Source organism: Amaranthus tricolor, chromosome 12, assembly GCF_026212465.1.
Source record: "Amaranthus tricolor cultivar Red isolate AtriRed21 chromosome 12, ASM2621246v1, whole genome shotgun sequence".
Lineage (NCBI taxonomy): Eukaryota > Viridiplantae > Streptophyta > Magnoliopsida > Caryophyllales > Amaranthaceae > Amaranthus > Amaranthus tricolor.
This window is the reverse complement of record NC_080058.1, coordinates 8893823-8918484: the sequence shown is the minus strand read 5'-3', so window position 1 is coordinate 8918484 and position 24662 is coordinate 8893823. Positions and strand designations below refer to the sequence as shown.

The 24662-nt window shown below is 33.9% G+C and overlaps 2 protein-coding genes and 1 pseudogene across 2 annotated transcripts; 1 reads left to right on the top strand and 2 right to left on the bottom strand.

Moving 5' to 3' along the window:
• LOC130828535 (probable linoleate 9S-lipoxygenase 5) overlaps window positions 1–8139 on the top strand; it is a 20744-nt pseudogene extending 12605 nt beyond the window's left edge.
• A 306-nt stretch (window positions 8140–8445) lies between these two features.
• LOC130797302 (light-harvesting complex-like protein OHP1, chloroplastic) lies at window positions 8446–11414 on the bottom strand. The gene is made up of 3 exons (XM_057659854.1): window positions 11203–11414; window positions 9394–9516; window positions 8446–8683 (listed from the first exon to the last, which is right to left on the bottom strand). Exons 1-3 carry the CDS (start codon window positions 11350–11352, stop codon window positions 8615–8617), a joined length of 342 nt encoding a protein of 113 aa, XP_057515837.1. The 5' UTR covers window positions 11353–11414; the 3' UTR covers window positions 8446–8614.
• A 2464-nt stretch (window positions 11415–13878) lies between these two features.
• Window positions 13879–23682, bottom strand: LOC130797301 (sucrose nonfermenting 4-like protein). Its single transcript, XM_057659853.1, has 13 exons — window positions 22949–23682; window positions 22770–22857; window positions 21181–21363; window positions 20641–20763; window positions 20475–20534; window positions 19003–19092; window positions 16854–16988; window positions 15462–15606; window positions 15199–15372; window positions 14704–14767; window positions 14539–14608; window positions 14344–14461; window positions 13879–14251 (listed from the first exon to the last, which is right to left on the bottom strand). Exons 1-13 carry the CDS (start codon window positions 23074–23076, stop codon window positions 14160–14162), a joined length of 1470 nt encoding a protein of 489 aa, XP_057515836.1. The 5' UTR covers window positions 23077–23682; the 3' UTR covers window positions 13879–14159.
• Between the last annotated feature and the right edge of the window lie 980 nt (window positions 23683–24662).

Here is a 24662-nt window from a genome sequence, read left to right as displayed (position 1 = left end):
GAGAAGTTTTCTCCATCTTTTAGAAAATGTGCCGGTTAATTTTAAGAGTAGTTATAAAATATTTTGCCAACTAACTTAGTAAATTAATGATGCAACAAATTAATTTCACCAATACATCTACTAAAAAATCAGAAATTTTCAGCTGACATTGATTCTTCCAGACCTGAGTCTTGAGAACAGGGCAATGTCTCCATCAACAATTATTGTCAGATTATCAAACTTAGGAACAGTAGACCTCTTGTCTACATTTGACATCTTAAGTGATCTTTCTTATCTAACTTCCTTAGATATATTTGACATGTATAATGTTCATAGACCAAGTCGTAGGTACTATCAACGATCTTTATCAAGACTGGATATCGACCTGCACACAATCTCTAAAATACAGTTGTTTGTATTAAGTGTAGTCATCATCAAAACCTAAAAGGGCCAACAATGTGGGGCCAAATAGTAGATATTTAGGGGGGCCAAACAGTAGATTTTGAATTAGGGCCGACCAACTATTCCATACACTAGCAAGAATATTACGCCTATTTGAAAAATTATTGTTTGTTTACATGGGTCGAGTTTTAACCGGGTCCTTTATTTACATAAATAAAATGGGCTCTATATGAACCTTAAAACGGTCTTTATTGTTAATTTTTCCTTGAATTACGATAAATTACTATAGATTTATAATAGTCAAAAGTTTGATTAACATTGACAAAAGCTTCTATTTAAATTATAACAACTCGTCTTGTATGAGACCGTCTCACCATGAGATGGGTTCATATAATAGCCCGTTTCTTCAATTAATTACTTTAAGATCATAAGTAATGTTTTAAAGTTATGAGTAATCACTCTAAAAATATAAAAAGTGATTATATTAAAATTATAAGTGATCATTTTAACGTTATAAGTGATCATTTTAAGACAAAAAATGTATATTGAACCAGCCGAACAAAGATGGTTTCATCGTGAGACCGTCTCATTTAAGAATTAGTGAATTGTAAGGCATTTCACTCAATAGAATATACTTTTTTCAATAAATATTTTGAAGAAAAAATTATTAACGAGTCGGATCTTGTTGGAGCGAGCTAAGATGGCCCGTCCCAACAAAGCCGATTTTACTTTTTTTTTTAGAGCCCTGTCCAATCTAGCACATCGTAGAAGTTTAGTCATGTGTTTGGAAAGGTGGACGGGCCTCCCCAGACCCATATAACTTCGCCCGTTCATAATTCCTAATCCGGTAAAATGTTATCATTCTTAAATCAGGGGAATGGCAATAGAAGACTCAGAAATCCCTTACGGTTACAAACTACTAATAGAGGATTACCCATATGCTAAAGATGCACTAGACATTTGGTCAGCAATCAAGACATGGGTAAAAGACTACTGCTCATTTTACTACAAATCCGATGATATAATCTCTAACGACACTGAACTACAATCATGGTGGAAAGAGATCCGAGAAGAAGGTCATGGCGATAAGAAAGATGAAGAATGGTGGCCGGAAGTAAAGACAATTAATGAGCTAATTGAAGTTTGCACCACCATTATTTGGGTGGCTTCTGCCCTTCACGCTGCGGTGAATTTCGGGCAGTACCCTTATGCAGGGTACCACCCACATCGCCCAACTATAAGTCGAAGGTTGATGCCAGAGCCAGATAGCCCTGAGTATGAAGAACTAGAAACAGAACCTGATAGTGTGTTCTTGAAGACAATATCAAGCAAGTTACAAACTTTGCTTGGGATCTCATTGATTGAGCTTTTATCTCGGCATTCTGCTGATGAGGTAATACTACTATTCATCAATCGATTGTGTTTTTGCAAATTCCTGTGAGAGACGGTCTATTACCATATCTAATTGGGTCGGCCTCTTATATATTTTAAAATATTGTAAGTAGGCATTAAGAATGAATAAGTAAACATTTAAGTACTTAAATGAAGCATTAAGGATACAGTAAGTAAGCATTAAGGATAGACATTAATCTTTAATGGGTTGAACTTGAGATATGTCTCTCAAAAAGACGGTTTATTTATAAGAAATAACAAGTAAAATCTTATTTGATTCGTCCTAATTAGATGTGCTTAACAACTGGGGACCCGCTAAAAGCCCGTGACTTGCCCATGTTAAAAGGGTCAAGCCCATCAACTTTTTTAAAAGGTTAAGCTTTTAATGGATTAGGTCAATTTGGAAAAGTAGCGGGTTAGGAAAGTCTTTGATTTCATACTTTATTACACCTCTAGCCATGTTGAACGAAATAAATGAACAAGCTTCAGATGATCTAAAATATTACCTTTGTATTGAGTAATTGACCGACAAAGATAACGAACTACTGTTAGCCTATTACATTCTCTATTTCAAATGATCAAGTGTGTAAGATTAATGATCTAAACGTGTTACTGTACGAGGATAAAGATTATTAATCATCTACTACATTAGTAATTCTTCCCCTATAAAAATATGACCTGGTCCAACCCGACCAGTTAAGAAATTGTCTCCCGGTCCAACCCGTCTTATTGAACACCTCTACAACTCTTAATGAATATTTTTATAATATAACTTTATATAATTTGAACAATTAAATTGATAGTAATGTTTTGTTTGTTATGAAACAGGTTTATGTAGGAAAAAGAGAGACTCATGAATTGATGAAGTTCACTGGATTGCATTGTGAACGAATTTCAGAGAAGAAGAAAAGGAAGAAGGAGGCAACCATACATTCATGTAACCAAGCTTTTGTGTGAAGGAGGGATGCTCTTCTGTTTTCTTATTCTTGAATTTTATTTTTTATCTGATTTAAAATCTTACATTACACACTTATAATACAAAAAACATATATATATATATATATATATATATATATATATATATATATATATATATATATATATATATATATATATATATATATACATGTGGATAAAAAGGAGTGGTAGCCTTTGTTAAATGTTATCCAGCTGAAGGTGGATATATATTATTCCCAATACCCCCCCTCAAGCTAGGGATGGTGGATTGAACTAGACCTAGCTTGGTCATCAAATACTGGAGATGTGTTGCAGACAAGTTTTTGGTGAATGCATCTGCTAACTGTTGAGAAGTGGGAAGGTAGTGCAGCTGCAATAAACCTTCAAGAACCTTTTCTCGAGTGAAATGGGCATCTATTTCAATGTGTTTTGTTCACTCATGATGGACAGGATTTTTGCCAATGCTGATGGCTGATTGATTATCACAATATATAGTGACAGGTTGTAAATTTGATACTCCAATTTCATCTAGTAAACGCACTAACCAAGTGATTTCAGAAGCCACTGCAACCATAGCACGATATTCTGCTTCTGAGGAGGATTTGGAAATGGTAGATTGCTTCTTTCTTTTCCATGAAACTGGGGATCCTCCAAATAGCACAAGATATCCAGTTATAGATCTTCTAGTAGTAGGGCAAGTAGCCCAATCTGAATCTGAGTATCCAACAAGGGAGAGGCGTTCACCAGCCTTTAGGAGAATACCTTGACCAATGGAACCAGCAACATATCTTAGTGTGTGGTGTAAGGCCTTCATATGAAGAATTGTAGGGTTCTGCATGAATTGACTCAGGGTTTGGACAGCAAAGGTAAGGTCAGGCCTGCTGTGGGTAAGGAAATTTAATTTTCCAACAAGGGATCTGTAAAAAGCTGGATCAGAATAAGGAGTGCCTATGTTAGGGTGTAATTTGAAGGATGAAGGAAGTGGGGTGGTAGTTCTTCGAGATAGGTCAAGACCACTGAATTGGAGTAATTCCTTGGTGAATTTTTGTTGGGTTAGGACAATACCTGCATGGGTTTTGCATATTTCCATGCCTAAGAAGAAATGAAGATTACCTAAGTCTTTGATGCTGAAGGTTGTGTGTAAATGATGCTTTAATGCCAGAATGGTGGGTGTGTGATTTCCTATGAGGATGATGTCATCTACATAAACAGCAGCTAAAGTTAGCTGATCACCTTCCCTTTTGATGAATAGAGAGTAGTCATTTTTGGATTGAATGAAGCCTTGAGTTTGTAACTCCTGAACCAATTTAGAGAACCACTGTCTTGAAGCTTGCTTTAAACCATAGATGGATTTTTTTAATTTACAAACGTATCCACCTAGATTTGGAACTCCTTCAGGCATCTTCATATAAACCTCTTCATGTAAGTCTCCATGAAGAAAAGCATTATTTACATCTAATTGATGCAAATCCCAAGTTTTCTGTGCTGCAAGGGCTAAAAGGCATCTAATGGTGGTCATCTTGATGACAGGTGAGAAGGTTTCGTCAAAGTCAACACCATATTTTTGTGTAAACCCCTTTGCCACTAGTCTAGCTTTGAACCTTTCAATGCTGCCATCAGATTTGAGTTTGAGCTTGTATACCCACTTACATCCAATGGGTTTCTTATTTACTGGTAAAGGCACAACGTCCCAGGTGTCATTAGCTTTCAGGGCTTGCAATTCATGCTCCATGGCTGTAATCCAATTGTGATCTGAGGCTGCTTCCAGGAAGGATGTGGGTTCAGAAATTTGGGAATTGTGGACTAACAGAGCTTGATGTTGCTGAGGTAGGCTAGAATATTCTACTGTGTTACATTTGGGATTGGTAGAAGAAATGGTTGAACAAAGATAATCACTGAGGTATGAAGGGGTTTTGTGTATTCTAGTAGATTGCCTTGTTTGAGGGGATGAAATGGTAGGATCAGTAGGAATTGCAGAGGAGTCATTTGATGATTCAGTAGGCAAAGGAGGATGATTAATGTCAACAATAGGAGCAAAATTTTGAAAAATATCAGGTTCATCATCTAGAGTGCCAGGTGAAGGGGAAGTGATATGAGGTAAGAAAAAGTCATGGAAGGGTGTATGATCAGAAGTTGGGTTATTGTTGTGGAAAGGAAAGTTTTGCTCGTGGAAAACAATGTCTCTAGAAATATGTATGGTGTGGGTGAGGAGATCAAGTACCTTGTAAGCCTTTTGATGTGGTGGATATCCAATGAAAACACATGGTCTTGCCCTTATGTCAAACTTTGTTCTATTATTGGACAAAGTGGAGGTAAAGCAGAGGCACCCATAGCATTTGAGATGCTGTAAGGAAGGTTTTTGCCCAAATAATCTTTCATAAGGGGAGCTGTGGTTTATACTTCTAAGAGGCATTCTATTGATGATATGAGCAGCACATAGCACGGATTCTCCCCAGAACTTTGATGGTAACTTGGCTTGAAAGTGTAGAGCTCTTGCAGTTTCAAGGAGATGCCTATGCTTTCTCTCAACGACTCCATTTTGCTGTGGAGTCTCAAGGCAACTTGTTTGATGTATGATACCTTTAGTCAGCAAAAACATTTTCATTTCTCCTTCCTTAATTTCTTTAGCATTATCACTTCTTAAGCACATAACAGTGGATGAGAATTGTGTTTCAACATATTGAATAAAATTCTTCAAAACTGAAAATACATCAGATTTATATTTGATCAATGTAATCCATACATGCCTAGTGTAATCATCCACAATAGTCACAAATTGATTGCACCCATTATGATTCTTTACCTTGTAAGGTCCCCATAAATCTACATGTATCAACTGAAAAGGCTTCACACTCTTTATTGAACTATTTTCAAAAGGAATTCTAGTTTGTCTAGCTAGAGGACAAATCTTGCAGATGGTGTCTTCTGTTTTCAGTTGATTTGGAAAAAGAAATTTTACTTGTTTAAAGGGAAGGTGACCAAGTCTGATGTGCCATAACTGTGCTTCTGTAGTAGCATTTAAACACTTGCTTGAATCATAAGATTGAACTGGTGAGTGAGATTCCTTGTAACAGAAAGTATCTTCAATATGGTAAAGACCACCCTTCAACCTACCAAGAAGAAGTGCTGGCTCTCTCTGCTTCTGAGTCTGGAGGAAACACTTGTCACCAGAAAAGGTGATTTTGCAATCAAGATCAGTAGATAACTTGTGTACAGAAATGAGGTTGAATTCAAAATCAGGTACATGAAGCACATTGAGAAGTTTTAGTTTATCAGATAAATTCACAGTGCCAACATGTTTGACTGGTATTTTAGTTCCATTAGGTATGGTGATAAAGTTTTCATTACCATCAACAGATTGCCATTCATTAAAAAAATTGAGATCTGAACAAAAATGATTTGTTGCTCCACTATCCAAGATCCAAGATGACCTCATACAAGATAACAGACATATCTTACCCGCTAATTGTGCTCGAGCTGACTGGAGAAGGTGAGATGGAGAAGTCTGAGACTGTGGTGTTTCCTGCTTCTGCATACATTGTAAAAGGTATTTGTATTCATCCATAGGAATAGTAGCATTTTTTGGATTATCAGAAGAGTCTTGTAAATCAGAGGTCTGTTGAGTTAAAGCAGCAATATTTTTGTTTTTGAAGCTTTTAAACCAGGAGGATAACCATGTAGTTCAAAGCATCTTGAATTACTATGCCCATGGACCTTGCAATGTGTGCAGTAGTAAGAAGAACTTGGTCTCTTGTTGTTGTATCTTTGTTGGTTGTCAAAATTGCCAGCATTGTGCCTTTGACTAGGACCAGAATTTCCATTGAATTTCTGTTGGTTGCTGCTAGTAAAGGTTCTGTTGGCTGAATATGGCTTGAGGGAAAAGGATCTCTGAGCATTGAATGCCATGTGATCAGTTGAAGATGCAGATTGATTTATCATTTCTTTGTGTTTTTCCTCTTGTGCAAGTAATCTGTAAGCATGGGAAACAGGAGGAAGGGGCTGTTGCATTAGGATACTGCTTCTAACATGAGTAAAATGTTCATTGACTTTCATCAGAAATTGGATGAGTCTTTGATCTTGTTGAGACTTGAAAATCTTCTGAGTGAGGTTACATGTGCATTTGTTACAAGTGCAGGTTGGTAGAGGAAATGCTGAATTCAATTCATCCCATAGGACCTTGAGTTTAGTGTAATACTCAGAAATGGATTGTGTTCCTTGATGTAATTCATATAATTGTTGTTCAAGATCATATAATTGGGCTCCAGATGTATAACCAAATCTTTCTTCAAGATCAATCCAAATCTCTGAAGCAGTTTTGAAGTAAAGCACAGATTTGGCTATTTGTGTATCCAAAGAGTAAAGAAGCCAAGAAATTATTAAATCATTACATCTAATCCAAGCAGCATGTTCAGGTGTGTTAGGCTCAGGTTCAGGATAATCTCCATTAAGGAAACCGAGTTTGTTTCTGGCTGAAAGCGTAATGACAACAGAACGTTTCCAATCAGTGAAGCCATTACCACTAAACTTGATAGAACTCAAAGGATTTGTGCAATTTTCAGATGGATGAATGTAATATATGCTAGATGGATTAGAATTGAGAGATAATTTTGTTGTGGTATGATCAGTCATAATGATTTTTAAAAAAATCAAGAAAATTAGGGTTTTTAAAAAAAAACGATTTATCAAGAATTGAGGATGAAAAGGAAAACAATCACATAGAATGTGAAAGAAACAGGTAAAAGAAGGTTATAGCCGTTAATGTCACAAGAAAGAGGGGAGGAAATGAACGAGATCCAGAAGAAACTATCAGAAATTCTTTAAAGCAAAAAAACACAAGAAAATTTAAACGAAATACCAGAAAATGAATCTATGGATGAATCCTTTTAGCGAGCGCAAATCAGTTGGCTCTGATACCATGATGAAGTTCACTGGATTGCATTGTGAACGAATTTCAGAGAAGAAGAAAAGGAAGAAGAGAAAGGAAGAAGGAGGCAGCCATACATTCATGTAACCAAGCTTTTGTGTGAAGGAGGGATGCTCCTCTGTTTTCTTATTCTTGAATTTTATTTTTTATCTGATTTAAAATCTTACATTACACACTTATAATACAAAAAACATATATATATACATGTGGATAAAAAGGAGTGGTAGCCTTTGTTAAATGTTATCCAGCTGAAGGTGGATATATATTATTCCCAATATGAATGGACAACAGATAATGTAGCATTAGAAGCATTTGAGAAATTTGGAAAAAAATTGGAGAAAATTGAAGACGAGATTATAGAAAGGAACAAAGATGAAAGTTTGAAAAATCGTGTGGGTCCCATGATGTTGCCATACACATTGCTTTATCCTTCAAGTGAACCTGGAATTACTGGTAGAGGCATTCCTAACAGTATATCAATTTGAAGCTGAGATCTCTACATTTTATAGCTTTAGCTTGGAATTTGATTACTTATTCTCTATTTAATTTGATTTGTTTATGCTTCTTGTTATGGAAAAATAAAAAGCATGGAGCATTGATGGGTTATTCATTGTGAGATAAACTAGTAAGTGTAATATGAAAACTATGAACATAGTAAATTGTTATTTCTTTTTAATTTATATGTGTTATTTTAGGAAATAAAAGGTTTTTTATAAATTAAAATTACACTGAATATTCATATTTATAGATGTGTTAATTAGTAAAAATGATAATAATAATAAATATGAATATGAGAAATGAAAGTACTTCTAGAAATGAGTGGTGTTACTTTAAATTGTTGGATAATATAGAAAACTTAAGAATTTAAGAATAAAAATCTAGAAAAACTTGTTAAAAAGATGTACAATTTAAGTGTATATATAGTAAGTAGTAAAAGTATAATACATGAAAATTAGGTCTTCAGAGCGGAATGTCGAGTCCTTTCCCGACATCGACACCTATGGTTTGAAGTATTCCCTTGTTCATTATCTGAGACAACAAACACTCATCAATGAATCAACTTTAGATAAAGATGATCAAATTGAAGTAAAACCATCTCACATGCCAAATTGTAGCGTTAAATGTTGATTGTGTGTTTTGATATAGGGATGAAAGTTATTCGAATAAAATATGTAAACTTAATCCATCCAAATCAAATAAGAAATATGATTTTGATTCTTAATGAAGAAATTTGGATTTTTTATGATTGAAAATTTCAAAACCAAAATCTTTTAATTTGGATCAGGATAAGATAGGAGCTAAAATTAGGCTAAACCGCAGTAAATCTTGTGCAACCTAAAGGCAAGAAAAACTTTATTAGACTACTCTAACAAAAAATTAAAAGTGCTCTTACAACAAAACAAATCTACTATTTATGAATTCAAATTTCTTTTTCTTCATCCTCACTTTTGCTATTATGATTTTCAATTTTTTGATTTACTATATTGGTTTTTTTAGATTTTTATTTAGTTAAAAATTTAGTTTGAATTTGATTGAAAAAGTTTAAACCAAATTAATTTGATTTGATTTGATTTAAACTATGACAAAATTTAATTTGAAATGGTTATAAATCGAATTAAATTTAGTTTGATTTAACTTTATGAAAAAACAAACAACAAATTGAATTTTATTCACCTTTACTTAAAACAAGCAATTAGTAAAATTAAAAGTAAATCATGAGTGAGAAGAGCTTATCGTACAAGTTCGACGATGAATACTCCAATGAGGCCAATCATAGAGGCTCTTGAGTTCCAAATTTCAGCAGTCTTAGTGAATCCTAGAAATGGAGGTTTGAACTTTGGTTGTAATTTTGGCAATTCCACCTGCCAAAATTACTTATGTTACCATCAATTTTAAAATTTTAAATGCAGAAGAGTTATGAAAGAATAGCCAAAAAACACAAGACTACAAATAACATACGCAAAACTTTAACTAGCAATATACATTTGAAAAATCTGTAGGACTCAACTTGAAAATAGGCCGCAAAAATAGATATTGAAAGTATAGCGCGAGAGTCAAGCTCCTGCTAACCCCTTATGTGGCTTCGCCAGGAGTTAAATTTGAATGATTTATCTAGAATTTTACTCTACCAATATTACTACTCAAATTTCTTCTAGATTATGTTATGAATTATACTCTTACATTACTTTTGGATAGAGGAATTTGAAGGAAATGAAGGTGTTGTGAATCTAACGAGTTTGGAATTAGCAGTTACGGCCAAAAAAGTTTAAATATTGTGACTTAAAAGTGTACTACTAAACAGGACAATATGTATAAATAATAAGATGAAATTAGTAGGGTAGTAAATGGAAACAATAATGCAAAAATAAATAAGGTTCACCAATTTAGCTCCAATTTAAAATTTCTTGCATGTATCAACTGTCAAATTAATAATTAACTAAAATGGCTTAGTCCAAATAACTTTTTTTCTCTATACAAATCTTGAGAATCACCCATGATTAAAGATTTCAAAATAAAATTTGAGCCAAACAACATTTACTCAAGTCACAATTGCATCAATAAGGCCGGGAGATTGAGGAATTGGACTTTCCTCATTTGAATACAAAAGAAAATGAGATAAAAATGGAGAAATTAAAAGGAAAAACTCTTTCACACTTAAACAAAACAAATCATTTTGATATTTAAAAAGAAAATATATCAATCTCTCCTCCCTCTCTTCCCATCCCTTTCATTTTCTTCCAAAAATATTATCCATACATAGAATAACACTTGGCATGACTTGACAAGTAGAAAATATTTTTCATGGGTTGTTTGGTAGCCACAAGTAATAATGGAATGTCCCACATAGGAATGCTAATGAATCCAATGTCCATTGAACTTGCTACAAACACTAACCTAATTTATAGACTTAATAAGTCTAGATTGGATGCGGGTCGAATAAAAAATCAAAAGGAATCGAGTCTAGTTATAATGTTTTCTAATACAAACAGAATTTAAAATCGCTTCAATTTTGACTCATGATCAAATTGAGACTTATTATAGGCCTATTTTATATTTAAATTCAGTCTGACTTATTTTAAACCTAATTAGATCATAAACTAGCTAAATTATCATAAAAATCAACAAGGTGAGACCTATTTTGGTCCTAAACACATCAAAATTGATGGCATAGAGTACTGGTGTAAAATTTTTAAATTCCAAGTCTTCTTGTACTCAAAATAATTGGTATTTATCAAATTCAACTACACCCAACTCAGATTCTACACATCACCATTACATTTTTCCGTGATTTTTGTGGCATGGGAATAAAACGTAATATAGCCCCTTAATAACAATCATAACATTACTAATGTTGTAACCATTATAGAATCATGGGTTAACCTAATACAGCCCCTTAATAACAATCATAACAACTGCAAAGTAGTACAAACACACTTAAAATCTATGAATAAGTCAAGTACGGGAGTCATATTTAGATTAAATTTGATTTTTTCTTTGAATTTAAGCAATAATTGTGATTGGGATTGAAATTGAAAAAGGGTACTTACGCCAGAAGGGAGCTTGGCAGCTTGGACGGTGAAGGAAGTTACGTGTTCACGGCGAGGAAGTGGTGGAAGCCGGGATGAAGAAGGAAAGTGACGGGCGAGATTGAATGCGGTTGTTGGAGGCAGAAATGCGGATGATGGAATTGCAGCCATTTTTGTTCGCTCTCTTAAGCTCCAAGCAGCTGGCACAAATAATAGGTTTGGTTGAGTACCACTAAATCTACTTACAATCCAATTTTGTGGACATCATTCTTCCACATTCACACAAAATTGGAGCTATATGTGGTGGTCCCATCACTTCAAACACAAATTCTCAAATGAGCCGATTTCCTAATAAAATTGGATTAGTCCGATGTTCATTTATTATCTTAAACTGATCACTTATAACTTTAAAGTGATTACTTATTGTTAAAAGTTGTCATTTTTTATAGTGATCACTTGTTTTCTTAAAGTGATTACTTATAATTTTAGTATTATGAATTATTATAATAGACTAATCATATGGGTCTGTCTAATGGTGTGACGATTTTTTACAAAACTTTCTTAACTTATAAACTGTTGGGGTGATTGAACGTTAAGTTGTTCTCACCTTATTTCATCTTGGGCTTGTAAGAGTGTTGTTAAATCTTTTTTGTGCAAAAAGATAGCAATGTTTTTTTTTTTTAGAACTCCATGTTTTGCTATAAAGCATGGCTTTGGGATGTATTTTGAAGATTTTTTGAGTCTATAGTCTAATTATAATCATTAATCTAGTATTTTCATATAAAGTTAAGCTCCAGGGGAAAGGTGGACAGACCAAATTTGTGGGTCTTCAAATGCGAGAACAAAGAAAAATATGTGTAGTCAATTAAATCTCAAACAAAGTGAATTCAACATGGAGAGATGAGTGACACTAAGACCGTATAAGAGAAGGTACCTACAATTATAACACAAGTTGGACTAGGGCTAAGCCATTAGATATAAATAAATAGGTTGCAGAAAAAAATTAAGTTAATAAATTTAAAAGCTAAGACATAAAGAGGTAAGTGATAGGAAAAAATCAACCGTCTAAGATACGGATTTGGCACCTCTAACTACTCATAACCCTCGTTAGGTTATCAGAGAGGTGCAACTCACGCAAATTGATCTTTTTTTGCTCATCTCATGTTCTTTTGGGTCTACCTCGACTTCTCTTACCCTCCATTATAAGGCTTTCTACCATTCTTATGGGCGCATCAATAGTCCTTCTGTTCACATGTCAAAACCACTTCAACCTTTATGACAGACGATCTCTTTGAGAGACCATCTCTAATTGGACCCGCCCATTATGTATTTTTTAAAATATTATAAGTAGGCAATAAAAATGATATAAGTAGACATTTAAGATATTGAAAGTAGACATTAAGGATATGGTAAGTAAGCATTAAGGATAATGTAAGTAGACATTAAGAATACAGTAAGTAGGCATTAATCTTTAATGGATTGAGCCTGAGATACGTCTCTCGAATAGACAGTCTCTCAAGAGACTAGTTGTAAGGTTATGGTATGTCGTCTTCTATCCTTCTTTAAACCTTGATCATAGCTACTATGAACTGTATATGATGATAATACGAAGAATTTTCTTTTTCGATTAAATTTACTCTGTATTTAATTGGATAAGTAATATCATTTTGATCTAAGTGAATAAAATAATATATGGAAACATAAATAAATTTATGTGGGGACACTGTTAGCATGTTATCAAATCTTCAAAAAGAGATGCATGCAATGGATTTAAATAAGTTTTAAACTCCCCCTTCTTTATGATTCTTAGGTTCCTCCATGAGATGGACAAATCTTTTGATCCGTCACGTGCACGTGGAATGTGTAGATAGAAGGGATACAACAAAAAGTTAGTCCCATAATGTTAAAATACTTTCATTCTAAAACATTGGAATCGACTACTTTTAGGTACAACAGCTTACGTTCTCCTCAAGTATTAAAGAGAAACGCCGAAAATATCAAATAATAGAACCACTAACATTGCGAATGATCGTCTAATAAAACCGCTATTAATATCAACAATTCCATCAACTCTGTTTTTCTTGCAAAATCCCAATCCCACGCGGATCATAGAATAAAAAGTGTGCATAAAGTGAGCATAACTTCAAGCAATAAACCACTAGTACTTAGATGTAAACAGAACTTTTCACGACTGAACTCTCAAGTCTGCGCAGTGCCCACAAGTCCTTCCATAACAAGGACAGATATTGAAGCGACAAGCTTGACGAACAACGAATCTGTCAAATAAACAATAGCTTTATACACACATTTTTTTGACTTGAGACCATGTACATAATGAACCCTAATGCCTTTTATACATCCTTTTTAATTTTCACACCAGACCATCCGAGATCGGCTTCTCAAGTTGGCCATCATCACTAGAACATTAATCAATCATCTAGAGACAGCTTTAGCTGGCCATCATCAACCGCAATCACTGCTGTATACTTTGAGGTCATTTTGTGTTTACACATACTTTCATTTATAACATGATTAGCATGTTGCTCGAAGCAGAATCATACAAGAAATTTTCACAACCTTGGATTGTCAAAACACAAAAAATTGCCTGCTGAAAGTGATGAAGGGAAGTAGATCAACCATTTAACGTGATTACGTCACCTTCGTGTTCGTTAAGACGGCATGAAGATTAACAGCCAATGCAGCACCATGTCGAATTCGGACATGAATTCTGGTTAAAAAAGGATGAAAGGGGAAATTTTCCAATTTCTTAAATTTACAAATTCTTTTTTTGTTTGTTTTTTTTTCCTTGCCCTGTGTCCTAAAATCAATGGGGCTCGAAAGGTGAAGCCCACAAGAACAATCAACTAATGCAACTAATGAAGCCATCTATCAAATCTGAAAGCATGGCGGAGTCATAGGGGGGTTTACATTATGGATGAATTGCTTCAAACTTGTATATGCAAAGAACATTTTGAGTACTAGCCAAGCAAAAATCTGAATACATCGCTCAGGGTAATAATGCCTTCAACACGCTTGCTTCCGGCTTCAACGATTACAAGCCTCCTGATGCCTGAAGCAAAAGCAAAAAAAATGATTAGATATTAGAAGTGGAAGTGGTTTTACCACAACCATATTCGCGATCATGCATTGTATTACACATACCTGGATTTGCAAGCCGCTCCATGATCTTCTGTAAGGGATCTGAAGACAAGCACATCTGACATCTTTGACCATTGAATACTCCACATGGCGAGCTAGCATCTTGTCCTAATTGAAGTGCCTGAAAGGCAGTCACACAGTTCAAAAACATGAGTACAAGATCAGAAGACTTGTTACTCCAGAGAACATGATATATACCTGATGAATATTCATTTCATCAAGACGAATTTGTGCGTATGCTCTGTCTTTTGCTAAAGAAGTAATATCACTAACAAAAGAAAAGAAGGAAATGTTATCAGATAGATCCCAAAAAAAAAACACAACAGGATAAATATCCGAAACTGAACAAGCAACACCAAATACCTCCGAGAATATAAATCCAGCAATGAGTCATTGTCATCAACTATAGGCACTGAACTAACATCCGCTGCAAAATCACCACAAAGCTAGAATCATATGGATAAGCAAAAAAATAGAGTTTCAATAAACGTTGTTATCTTTTTGCACAAACAATGATTAAGAGTAACAAGACACTATAAGCCCAGGATGAAGTGAGGTGAGAACAGCGTTCCAACACCCCAACTCTTTTCAAGTGACTACTGGGGTTAGGGGGTCAGATTTACTTAATCTCACCCTTGTAATAACAAAGCGGTTTCCCATTTAACCTTGTTGAAAACACCATCAACAATTTCACATAATCGAGAGCGCACGTTATTTTAAAACACTTTCAAGTATTATCTGAAGCAAAATAAATATATAATCTTGAATGAAGCCAAGTGAGTTCTAAAAAAATCTAGATGTTTTCTTGCACACAAACAACCCATCTAATCTACACAAACATCAAACGGAAGCAATCACCTTGCACAAGCAAAGACAAGGCAGCTCCAAGAGTAGCATTTTGTCTCAACATAGCAAATGGTGGTGGACTTGATTCCCCAATCTTGGGAACCCAAGTACCCAAAGGAATTGAACAGATAGATTGCTGGAGAATAGGCAAAGAGCTACTAGAGTGTTTAAAATGTCTGCAAATACCTGAAAAAAATAGAAATGTAAGCAGTAGGTACTAGCATCGAGCTATAATGCAGAAATTAAAAATGGTGAGATGAATTCTAGAAACTTACACTTCAGAATGCCAGACAAGGAAGCAAGATGTAGCAGCTGAGGGAAAGAACCATCTGGTGATGAGGAATGTATAATTGGAACGGTGGAAATTTTGTTTTGCAAAATCTTCACAGCCACATCTTTCAAAGAATCATAAGGGCCAGCCTGCACATTAAAATGAAGATAAGACAATTTAGCTAAACATGAGGGCGCTAGACCACCATATATGAAGAAGAACAGGAAAACATGGCATACTATTATGAAATTACATTCATCATTCGTTTAGAATCTTTGAAAAATGACCTTTGCTATAATAGGAGAAGAAAAAAAAATGAGGAAAATATACATCCATATTACTAATATACATGGGTGATAAGTAGAAGTACAAGGGGAAGATCGGTACCTCAATTAAAAAACCAAAAACAAAGGCCATATCATTCACTAATAGCATAATTAAATTGAGTAACGTTCAATAGAGTGATTTGGAGTTTAAAGAAAGAGTTAGCCATAATCCCATATTAGGCGTAAGAATGATGGCTAACTCAGAGTGTACAAAGACACAGGCCAGAGTCATTATGTAGTGAACTACATCACCACTTGGTATTGGACCAGATTAATGTTCGGAAGTTTACATGCCAAGTGATTTCCTTTAAAGCAAGAACTATCACTCATACACCATTTCTTGATCATGGCAGACTCCAATTGTCACTTCGATCGGATTTCAGTCAAATCATGTCGGTCGGATCATTTCGATAGATCACTTTATCAGTTAGATATCGGATTTGGGTTGATTCGGTTCCTAATCGGGGACTTGGATTGATTCGGTTCCTAATCGGGCTTATTCAGATGCACTGTCACATATATCTTATTATAATAAAACATTATCTATCAAGTAATTTTGCTTACAAGCCCATTCAGTTTGGTTCGATCATTTTGGATTCTGGTTAAGGATAACTTTGAAAGTCTATTTTTGGGTACAATTCATGTTCGGATTGGTTATTTCAGATCGTAATCAAGTTATTTTGTTTGTCTATCTAATTGTTAATAATCAATTATCATCAGCAAGTAACGAACTCAAAACTACTGTCAAATATTAAAAGAAAATCACTAATTCCTCCCAAAACACACAAGCCAGTAATTACAAAGTATTGAGTATTAAGTAACTACCATTTCAGGAAAATTAAAATAAAACTACATAGATTCTTTAAATCTTGCACGATTTCTCCGTTAAGTCCTCAATATCAAATTAATTACTAGATCTAAATTTCAAAACACAAACTGCAATAATCAACAATATCCAATGCCAACCTCACTTAAGTTACATGCTTAAATCAAAAGCTGTTTAAGAAAAGGTAAAGCCACAAACCGGACCACCAAAGACAGCTTCAAGAGCTATAGGCTTCCACACTTACATTTACAAGATGTCGGGCATATGGCCTCCCACTACCCTCAGTTTGTCTATTATTACGAATTTTTCCATCTTTCCATGCCAAAATCGTATGAGTCTCCAGCTCTTCTTCTGTCAAATTTGAGCCATGATTCCCAAGCTGTAAAATGTACATTATTGATCTTAGAAATAATAAACAGAACCAGATCCAAATAACTAAAATCAACAACAGCAAACCGAAAAGAACTGCTATTAAAAGCAACAAATAGTACAATGCTTTTGTCAAGGCAGCTACCAGATAACATCACAGGATGCAATGAGTAATCAGCTACTCTAAGGTTTAGAACATATAAAAGTGGATCTTGATGGATTCACTTCAAGGAATATTTTCAATAAACTAGCTGTTCAAATTTCTACTTATACAAAACAATTACATTACCCTAGTACCATGGTGTAAAAACGCGGTCGCGGTCGCGATCACAGTAGCGATAACAGTTCGCGGTAACGGAAAAAATGCAATTATCACGGAACCGATCGCGGTAGAATAATTTTTAAATGATTATTTTAGTTACATTTATTAATAATTTATATATTAATATAATTAACACAAATACATTTTTTTTTTATACACATACAACTTACAGTTACAATAATAGATGTTATTAGACGTTAAGGGTCCTGTACAATGAGTATAGCTTAGTAACAAATTTTTATTAATGGTCCATCGCAATCCAACATACTAGTATGCATATTTTAATTTTTTTTTTTTTTTAAAAAAAAAACCTTTTGCATTAATCTTTGTAAAGCCACATCGGTACATAGAAACAAGGCACATTAATTTGTACTCCATGTTGGAGTAGAGCTGCACAATGCATAGGTAAATGTAAAAGTCACAATAACCTCTTTCTTTCTCTTTATTGAAAATTAAGATCTATGACATCTCAATAAAATACTTACTGAGCAACTAATCTTCTTCAGCTCTTTCGAAGTATTTGCACTTTGAACATGACTTTCAAGGACCAACTCGGATGGTGAAATGTTTTTTGTTTTCTTGTATGCGAATTCGTGTGCAAGTTTTTTATTGTATTATTTTTTATTTTTTTTGGGTTAATTGGTATGGTATGCGTTCGATATCGCCCCAAAACAGAGCATCTCGCCGTGATTTACAGAATATCCCGTTACAAAAGGTAGAAACGGCCGGTTTCCGACACATAACGCCGTTTTTTGGGTCAGCATTATAAAACGCGAGATCTTGGAATGGTGACTTCATAAACCGTTATAAATCGCTCGTTCCTAAATGGAACGTCCGTTATTTTATTCCATGCCTAGTACCATAAATTTGAATAGAATACGTGTATGAAGCATGAAATCCTAGGAACAAAATTTAATAATATTTTAGAGCTTCAGCATTATTGAAGGATGTCCAACAAGTGTAACCAGACAAGATAATAGAAACTAGACACCTCATTAACCAATCAAAATTGAGGCAAAGGGTATAGAAAACACATCCAAATGCAAGCACAATCAGTCATTATTTCTTGATTCAAGGGACGGTCTCAAAAGAACTTTCTATATATTAAGAGTGCTAAAGAAAAGTTTGCTACATGTCGTCAAACTGCAAAGGACATCCTTTCTTTTGTCACATTTTTGTGGCCAGTTTTTTCTATGCTCTCCTCACATTAACTTCACAACAGTATTGGGAGACATTATGTCTCTTATTTCGTTGGGATCAAGGACTTATAGTTCTTTAGTTTCGGATTATAATGAACTATATTAAAATGGCTCATTAAATCATGTGCACTTCTTATTTATGTGAAGTTGCACATGATGTTTGCTACCAAAGGTTAATTAAAAATAAACTCTTGGTTAGTGTTATTACTAAGAATGCATATATCCGGCCCCCAAACCCCACCCTAGGTGGGAGCCACTTAATGGGATTGGAGTAATGTAATGTAGTGGGAGACATTGAATTTGAAAGGTTTCCGTGTTTGGTCTCCCTCAACATGACTAGGATCCCAAAATCCCACAAGAATCATTACTAAAGAATAAGCGATCACAATTTAATGATATCCAATGCATCTAATGAAAAACTACACAACAAAAATAACAATTAGTGCATGATTCATAGGGCTTGAAAAAAAAAATAAAGCAACTGCAAGGCAAGTGTCCCATACCTCTCTCAAAATTAGGATGAAGTCAATTGCACTAAGAACTCCAACAAAATGACCCTTGCCAAAATCCCATAAAGGAGCAACAGGAACTCCCTGAAGATTAAACCAAAACTAACTAAATTTATACAAGACCAACATGAAAATTGTTATCGAGTAAGAACTTTGTGGGCATCAAAGAGGAAATAAAGAGACTAACAACCATTAAAAAGTACACAAAAAATTAGAAAGTAGTGGCCTTCCCATTAGTTCTAAACTTATTGAAATTGATAGAATATAGGAAGACACTACAAGAGCTATTAAGGTGAAACAAGGAAAAGGACAAAGGTAAGGTGCATCTCACAAAATTTCGATAAGGTCCAAGAGGAGGTGGTATAAGTTTTGATGATCCATAAACGGAATAATCATAATAATTATAATAATTATAATAGAGTATTTGTTTCCATAAAACATGCAAGTTCAAGTATATACTATCATGTATTCTCAAATCAAATCTACTGTCCATGGATTTGGAATATATAGGAGGAACATTTGCATTGAAAACACTTACTTCACCTATTCCAATAAGCATGTTGCTTAGTATCATACAAAATTTGAGAAAGAATTGTTGACATTAACCTTCTTTGAAAGATCTCTCTAATGATAAACTAAATATAAGTTTTTGAAAAGGAGTTCTCCTTCACAGTCCAGGAGAATGAAAGATCAGCTCTGCCAAGCCACATATTTGATTCCTATATCTCTTGGAACCCAATGAAAGCTTTACAGTCTACACAACTGAGCATTCCTATATTTTAATTAATATGGAATTAAATCATTCACAATTGCTTTCCTGGAAGAACAGTGCAAAAATATCAAAAAACCATAGCATGTTCTACCAAGTCAACAGCGCTACCAGACACAAATAGGCCCTCCCCAATAGCAAGCATCAAGTTCTATCTTCAATTAGCTTCTTTCACAGAATCTTCACACAATTAAGTTTTAATGGTGCCAATAATGCACATTTTCCAAAAAAATTTCTAACAAAACCTATAAACTAACCCATCTACAACATTTTCCCATCTCATATTTCCTACAATAGAGGCAAAGTAGCTGAAAAAACACATACTCACAGCCATTGATCTCAAACTGGATTCCAAATTTACAAAGAGAAACAAGTGCCTCTCATTTTCACACAACGGTCTCCCCATATAAAACATACTTTGTAATTATTTTATTATGCATATTATCATTAACAAGAAGTTGGGGAAGACAAGATAAGGGATGTCAGAAATTATTTTATAGGAGACCATCACAGTAGGTGTTGAATCGAGTGTAAAAAAGGGATTCTAGATAATGATAATGCTAGCTACATCATCTTAGCAAGGAAGTAATCCAAATTTGTCCGTTAGTGGAAGTTCACAATCAATAAGAGGTCATGATTTTAATACTTACTAAAAATATCCAAATCTTAGGTAGCATAAAAAAAGAGTATATCAAACCTGTTCATAGAGGATATGGAAAGCTTGTTTAACTGGTAAGGTAACATCTAATGCCACAACCTACATTGACAACAAAAACAGAAATTAATGAAAAATCTTGCAAACAGGTGTATGCAAATCTCAAGGACCGAAATTGAAGCCAACAATAAAGAGCATAAATCCAAACCTTGCCCGATTCAGGCAGCAACTCATATGCTAGATGTTGTGACAAAAACAAAGATATACGATGACGAGATATCTGTACATCACCCTCTGAAATTTGCACCCGCGACATTCCATCAGCCAATGTCTGCAATACATGGAATAAATGAGGAAACTCACACAAAACTCATTTATTCAAGAACTCAAAAAGTAATGAATGAGAAAATGATGATTTTCACGGATAATGTAAAAAGTCACACCCTCCTTTTCGTATTCAAATACCATCGCATATCATGTTTGTGAGGCCCCTAAGTTCTCAGTGAACTGAAAGTCACGTTTGTTCATACAATATTTTCTATCAAACAAATAACAGAACAAAAAGTCAAATCTCAACTCAATCCAACAGCAAGTGTACAGTAATAGACCCCCTCCCCCTCCTTACACCAAATGAAAAACAAAGCAAAAATTTATCGATGAAAGAAGACATGCAGCCAACATTCTCATATATATGGATAGCATTGAAGTACTACAGTTGTAATAACAAAGCACCAAACACATTACTTACTGGACGCACAAACGTGTTCTCATCCACCTCCATGTTAGATCTACCAGGAGCATCAGAACTAAACATTACAGGACCCATGTCAGACTCTCTTGGTATACGTACATTGTTGACAACACCATAAGCTCCGTTCACAAAAGGTTGATGTTCATCATAACGCCATTCTCCATCAACATTAAACTTGTACTGCATGTAAACAGAATACTTTCAAATGAACTGGCAACAACTAAATGAATTTTCCAGAAAAGTATAGTTTGAAATTGAAGTTTGAACTTCCATCATGGCACTCCAATGGATAAGCAAATTCATGAAAGTTTTTACCTTGCAAACTATGCTATCCACACAATTTGATTAGTGTAACATCAAATTTAACATGGTAAGAATAACAAATCAATAAGATGCATCTTAACAATGTGTCAGTTTAATTGCCAATAGAATGCATAAGAATAACCCCAGCAAACAACGTGTTAAAATCAAGCCAATTGAGAAAAAAATACTCATTATCACGGCTAAGAAATAGATATTTATATGGAACTACCAGAGAAATAAAAACGGTGAAGAAACACATGCAGAAAAATAGCTATGTCGAAGACAACTCACTATCATTCTGATAATCACTCTCCTCAAGTAGAAGTATAGCACAAGCAAGAGAATTGATGCTTCACTTAGACAATTACAATCATAGTGTAAAAATGTGGTAAAGGTCGTGATGCGGTAACAGGAGTGATGCAGTTATCATCACGCCTAAATATCGGTCGCACCATAAGATATCCCTTATTACGTCCCAAAACGAGGTTTTTTAACACGTTTACAACGTGTGAAGTAAGTTTGTTTATATTGAAAACCTTTGCAACGCAGTCGATGCGATGTGATTAGTGTAACATAATTCGCCAGTTAATTCGCTTTTTGAATTCGTGATTCGCTCAAAATGACACTAAAATAGCTAAAACCGACCATAATTCGCTTTTTTGATTCGATATTCGCACGGAGATTAGTGAATTATGTGACAAGGGATGTGATGCAACCTTAGTTTTACACTATGATTACAATAGACACTTAAATGAGTGAAAAGTATTCACATAACCCCAAAATACAAGTTACAGAGGAGAAGGACGGCGAAGAGAGAGAGGCAATGATGTTACATGAAAACACTAAACATCTAATCATTGTCTTTCACCTTCGAAAAGAAGGACGAAAGCTACCATTGAAGCAAAAAGGTAATCCCTCGGCAGAAGTGGAGATATAAAAGCACCAAAATTCTATTTAAGTGTACCCATCGATAGAAAGGTTATAAAAGCACAACTATTGTAAAGTGAGCTATGACCATGTCCAAATCCCAAATTTCAGAAGCACTACCGCAGCACGAATGATATGAAACAACATCAAACATTGACTCTCAACCTAAACCAATCCTATAATGAAATCGTTCAACAACCAAATGCATACCCTTCCAATCAACAAGATATCATCAGTATTCAAATAGAAAAAATGTTACGAAAACAATTCACCCATCCAACACAACTTCGACGATGTATAAATAACTGTAAAATGAAGCAATAATAATAAATACTCTAATAAAGTGCAATTAAGACCTGATGATATCCAGACGTTAAGTTACAAATAACTTGAAATGCAGTAGGAATTCCCTCCATAGGAGACATAAGTATATGCTCAGTCCACCTGCATAAAAAACAAATTTAAAAGCCGAAAATCATGATCAATTCAAATTCATTAAGTACATTAAAATTACATAAAAAATCAAAGCTCTTACTCAGTAAATGAACCGCTCAAAAAAACTCTTCTTCCTCCATAAGGCCAAACAAAACGAGTAGGAAATAGTATATTTCCGGGAAGCCCAGAGTTAGTATGAGTTCCAGAATCCGGATTCGATCCAAACATTGCCAAAATTAAACCTAAACTTCCAAATTACAGTACAACAAATCCTAAATCTCAAAACTTTCTAACTAAAACCTAATACAATGTCCTAATCTTATACGTATGCGTTAATGAAATTAAAGAATAATCGACCCATGCCAATACCTAAAATAAAAACAACAATTTCTTCATCCATCAATTCCAAAAGATCAAGTTAAAAAAAACCCTAATTTTAATACTGGAAGAAATTGGAATAAAATGTGAACCGATTACGAAAAAAAATCCCAAATTTTGAATATCAGCGATAGAGAGATAAAGGAAGGGGAGGAGAGAGAAAATGTAGACCACCAGATCAACGGCTAAACAAGGAAGAAACGACGGTGGAAGTAAAACGGAGAAAAAAAAAATAAATTAATTTACAATTTTATGAGGGTTGAAAATTAATATATTTTTTACAAAAAAAAAAAAGAAAGATAAAATGATAAAATTGCGGCCGGCGGCGAAAGAAACAACAGAAGAAGAGGAGGAGATGATGAAGGAAATGGAAATCCCAGTTAAAAAAAAAACAATTGTGTAAGAAAATAGTTGTATTATTATGAAAATAATAATGGAAAATAGAAATAATAATTATTTTAGTAAATTAAATTGTTTTTTGAGTCTTGATTTATTTTTTTGTGTTGGTTTGTAAATTGTTGCAAGTGTATATTACTTTCCCCACTCGTGTGGTTTTGTACTTTTATTTTTGTCATTTGTGATTTGTGTTATTTACTGCCTTATCTGTGATTTTTAATACAAGTGAAATTACTGTTGGTAAATTTGGAGTGGGTGGGACCCTCTTTTTCTTTTGAGTGTAAACCTAGTAAGTGACAAATGGGTTTCAAGTTGAGGTGCCACTACTACTCTACTAGTAGTGTAATTTTCTATAATTAATCAACAAAAATTACTTCCAATAATTCAATATTTTACTAATTTTTTTATAATATTTCAAATTTTAATTAAATATAAATAATCTTAATTATAAAGGTGTTGGCTAAGAATTCCTTATGGTAACCTTTTACATATTTTTACTGTCGTTTATATATAGCTTATTGTTTTGTTTTTAGAATCATGTTTCTCTTATGTGCACATAAAAAGTATGGGTGGGAAAACCCTTCCTAGAATATATGTCCGACTCCCATACTGATTCAAATTAAGAGTCATGGGTTCTCTTCTTCTTTCCATACTTTGTATGTTTTGTTTTGGATTAATAAAACAATTTTCATTTTAAAAAAAAAAAAACATTGTACATATATAACAACTCATTTTGCATAAAACTAAAAAAACAAATACAAAATTAATTTATAAAAAAATTGAAAAATATAAAAAAAAAAAAAAAAAAGAATCAATAACAGATAATCAAGTAAGTTTGTTTTCTAATTTTTTATTTTTAATATTTTTAATTTTTTATTTGTAACAATTAACCAGCAAAAAGTGGTCACCATTTGCGCAACAATATTTTTGGATAACTAATCCTAAAATTAGAATTTTTCATGGTTAATCAAAAGTTGAGATTATTATAAGTAAATCAATAAAAAGTTGTGAAAGTTATTTTGTAAAAAATTAAAATCGAA